We start from the raw sequence: 3,268 nt of genomic DNA on the forward strand, positions 1-3,268 counted from the left end.
AATGGTACCTCCTCCGCCCCTCTGTTTTGTGTGAATGGTATTGTCCAAACTACCGGAAAAGGAACTGCGAACCTAAAATATAATTTTAATCTTAAAAGGTTTATTTTTATTCTTGTTTGTAACCAACGTACTTCTGATTAAATATGAAGTTAAATAAAATTGATAACAACATGTAAATTGAAGGATTGAAGTTCAGATATATATAATCCGTGCACCACGTGACTTCCTTTCCCGTCTAGCCTGACAACATGGACGCCAGCCGCGTGCAACCGATAAAGCTCGCAAGAGTAAGAAAATGTCTTATTTGGTGGAAATATTGACATCTAAGCAGATTTGTGCTAACGTTAGTTATTCATCTTGCATACGGGTCCAAATATGTGAACCTAAAATTGCTTTGAACGTCTTTATTATCAATCGGCTCTTCGGCCGTAATGCTCCCATCATGGAGGCCCGTCCATGCTACCGTTTTAGCTAGCATGTAGCACAACGCGTCAGCTAGCTAGCACACCCCTGCTGACACATTAATAACCTTACACTGAATTAACTGGCTAAATGTGTGTTACTGCTCATCTAAGTGTAACGTTATATCTTCATTTCAGGTCACCAGGGTGCTCGGAAGAACTGGTTCCCAGGGACAATGTACACAGGTATGCTAGTAAGGCTATCATCACTGTATATATCTTTTTTCCTCTCAGTAACTTTGGCACCACCAGCGGTAATTACGTCTTGAAATGTTGTAGTTTAAAATCTTTGAGCACCATCACATGCTCAATATTTGGCTGCTAATAGTTGTTTATTCTTCGAGTTGCTGACTGTTAAATGTTTTTTATTTTCCAGTGTCATTAATATTTAAAGTCAATTCATTAGTGGTTTGTGTTACATTAATGTAGTAAAGTGACCACTTTACGTTCATGAGAAACCTCACCCATTCGGTATTAAGTTTAACTTAATTTGCTGCATTAAGCCCAAACTTTGTGTATTGTATTTTTCCCTGGTGCTTTCTTGCAGGTCCGTGTTGAGTTCATGGATGACAGCAACCGCTCCATCATCAGGAACGTTAAAGGCCCAGTCAGAGAGGGAGATGTGCTCACTCTTCTCGAGTCTGAAAGAGAGGCCAGGAGGCTGCGATAGGTGAGGGGACATAAATCCAGCCAGCCATGTGTTGGTTAGCCTGTTAAGTAATGGGCATTGGAATACAGATGACTAAAGTGTGTCATGTTATATTACTCACAGAAATATCTTATTTATAAAGGTTTTTGGTTTTGTCCCACCAGTCACTACACAAGGTGGGTCCATTATTAGTTTGTCTTCTGGTTGAAGGTGTGATCAATGGAATCACCTGGTGTAGTCTTTAGTGGAATGAAAGCCTGCATACATGCAGTTAGTGTGGATTGGAAGAGACTGAGCTTCTGTCTGGCTCTTGATGGTGGGTGCAGCATTCTGAGTCAAATGGCTGAAAATATGTCAGTGGTGTCAAACGTCGTCTCAAAACTGAATCCAATGCCACTAAATTTTGCAAACAGGTGCCACAACTAGAATTATTTTGCTCACAGTGAAGAGTAAAGACAGACATCCAGCAGACATCAAAACTACTGTGGGGAAACATGGCTACAGAGCTGTCTCAAGTCAACAGTTGTAAGGCTGTGTTCACATTGCAGAGCATTTTCCGCTAAAACGGCATTATTACTTATGGAAGGGTGCAGAGTCTGTGCTCACTGCGAGATGTATTTGTTGCAGTTGGTCACACAAAAAGGTTAAAATAGTTCATGTGAGCCGATATGATCCATACGTGTCATTCCTCACAAGATGATGGATGAAAATGACTCACTCAGGGCTACTTGGTTACCTGGCAAGGTAAATGTAGGTGGTCTTAGTCCACTGGGTTTCTCTGTCCTTGGGGATCCACAGTCATGCTGGTTTCCATTCTAGACTTGTAATCGGGGGCAATTTTACACCTGGGCTGCCAGCTGAATGCTGCCCTGAAGGATAGAACCCCAGCAGTACTTTGGGTCCCAAGGACAAAACAAATCTGTTACCTTTCTCTCAACTGAGACGCCTGGGCCTGTTCAGTCTCAGTATCTGCTGTTTACACAGATGGACTGAAAGAGACTGACACAGCTTAAATAGGACACTTGCTGTGTGTATTTTGACAGAACTACTGTAGTCTTACCTTTCTCCCAAGTCTGTAAACGTGTGACGGTATGTGACTTATTATCTTGTCTTCACAGTGCCCGGTGAAGGTGTGAGGTGCCGAACCAATGTTTGTGCAGAGATGGCAGCAGCAGAAGATGGGAAGATGGTTCCCTTGCAATGGCCAATATCTCCAATGTTTTGAAATAAATTTGGTAAAATGAGGATGGAATTCCTGTGTACTCAACTTTTTTTTCCTAACTAAAATAATGAATTGTGAAATGGCGTTCCTCTCACCGTTTTTCATATCAAGGTCCTCTAATTTAGTCCACATTAAAGCCAAAGACCCCCATTTGAAGATATTTTGTCTCTTGGACCCAAATCTGAGTGTTTATTGTTGGGATATGTCCAAAAGTCCAAGAATGGCTGTATTGTAGGGAGAGATATATGACACTATGATCAAAACAGTCCTAGATTTTCTAACTGCATTAGTGTCTTGTAAATTAAATAATGGTGATTTCCTGGGCATCTCTGGTGGTCCTTGGACCCCGTGATATCAGCCCATTGTAGTTTAGTGTGATGGTGTGGCTATGGTAGCATAAATAACCACATATTTTGATTGATTTATTCCACTGAGATTGGTTGCCAGAGTTTGTAGCTGTATTTCAAATGAAGTTAGCATAAGGGAATATTAAATGTACCCTAAATGAACAGCCTAGAATCAGTAGTCACTCCATCCCCAGAGATTTCCAAAACATCTGTTAAATTGCTTAAGCACATTCTCTTTTTTTTTTTTACTTGCTCTAATGATATTTGGACAGTTCCAAAACCTCTAGACTGTATGAGTGCAAGATTGGATGAGTATGTTAAAAAAAAAAGACATCAGATTTCCCATTCTGCCCAGTAGAGGGTAGCATCACTCCTATTTTTAAATAATTTACTGTACATTGACCACAAACAGTTCAAACAATGTCTATGAACATGATCAAATGTTTCCCAAAGCAAGAAACCAAGACCAATCTGATGTGAACAAGAAACACTTTTAGGAGCTGCTCCAGTTGGCAATGAATTGAAGATTGGTTTGAGGACTCAACTTCTTTGGCTTTCATGGCCAATAAAAGGTCTATTCATGGTGTGG

At 40.6% G+C, this 3,268-nt stretch overlaps 1 protein-coding gene across 1 annotated transcript; it reads left to right on the forward strand.

The window, feature by feature from the left end:
• The first annotated feature begins 218 nt into the window (after positions 1 to 218).
• Positions 219 to 2,362, forward strand: rps28 (ribosomal protein S28). The gene is made up of 4 exons (XM_083659209.1): positions 219 to 287; positions 600 to 647; positions 1,009 to 1,131; positions 2,229 to 2,362. The coding sequence occupies exons 1-3, from the start codon at positions 249 to 251 to the stop codon at positions 1,129 to 1,131; spliced, it is 210 nt and encodes a 69-aa protein (XP_083515335.1). The 5' UTR covers positions 219 to 248; the 3' UTR covers positions 2,229 to 2,362.
• The last annotated feature ends 906 nt before the right edge of the window (positions 2,363 to 3,268 follow it).

Source organism: Poromitra crassiceps, assembly GCF_964638095.1.
Source record: "Poromitra crassiceps genome assembly, chromosome: 23".
Classification (NCBI taxonomy): Eukaryota; Metazoa; Chordata; class Actinopteri; order Beryciformes; family Melamphaidae; genus Poromitra; species Poromitra crassiceps.

Excerpts from the sequence above, each read along its gene's own strand:
- rps28 (XM_083659209.1), top strand. The coding sequence starts at position 249 with ATGGACGCCAGCCGCGTGCAACCGATAAAGCTCGCAAGA. Across the intron at positions 288-599 it reads AACCGATAAAGCTCGCAAGA|GTCACCAGGGTGCTCGGAAG; the intron begins GTAAGAAAATGT and ends TCTTCATTTCAG. Across the intron at positions 648-1,008 it reads CCCAGGGACAATGTACACAG|GTCCGTGTTGAGTTCATGGA; the intron begins GTATGCTAGTAA and ends GCTTTCTTGCAG.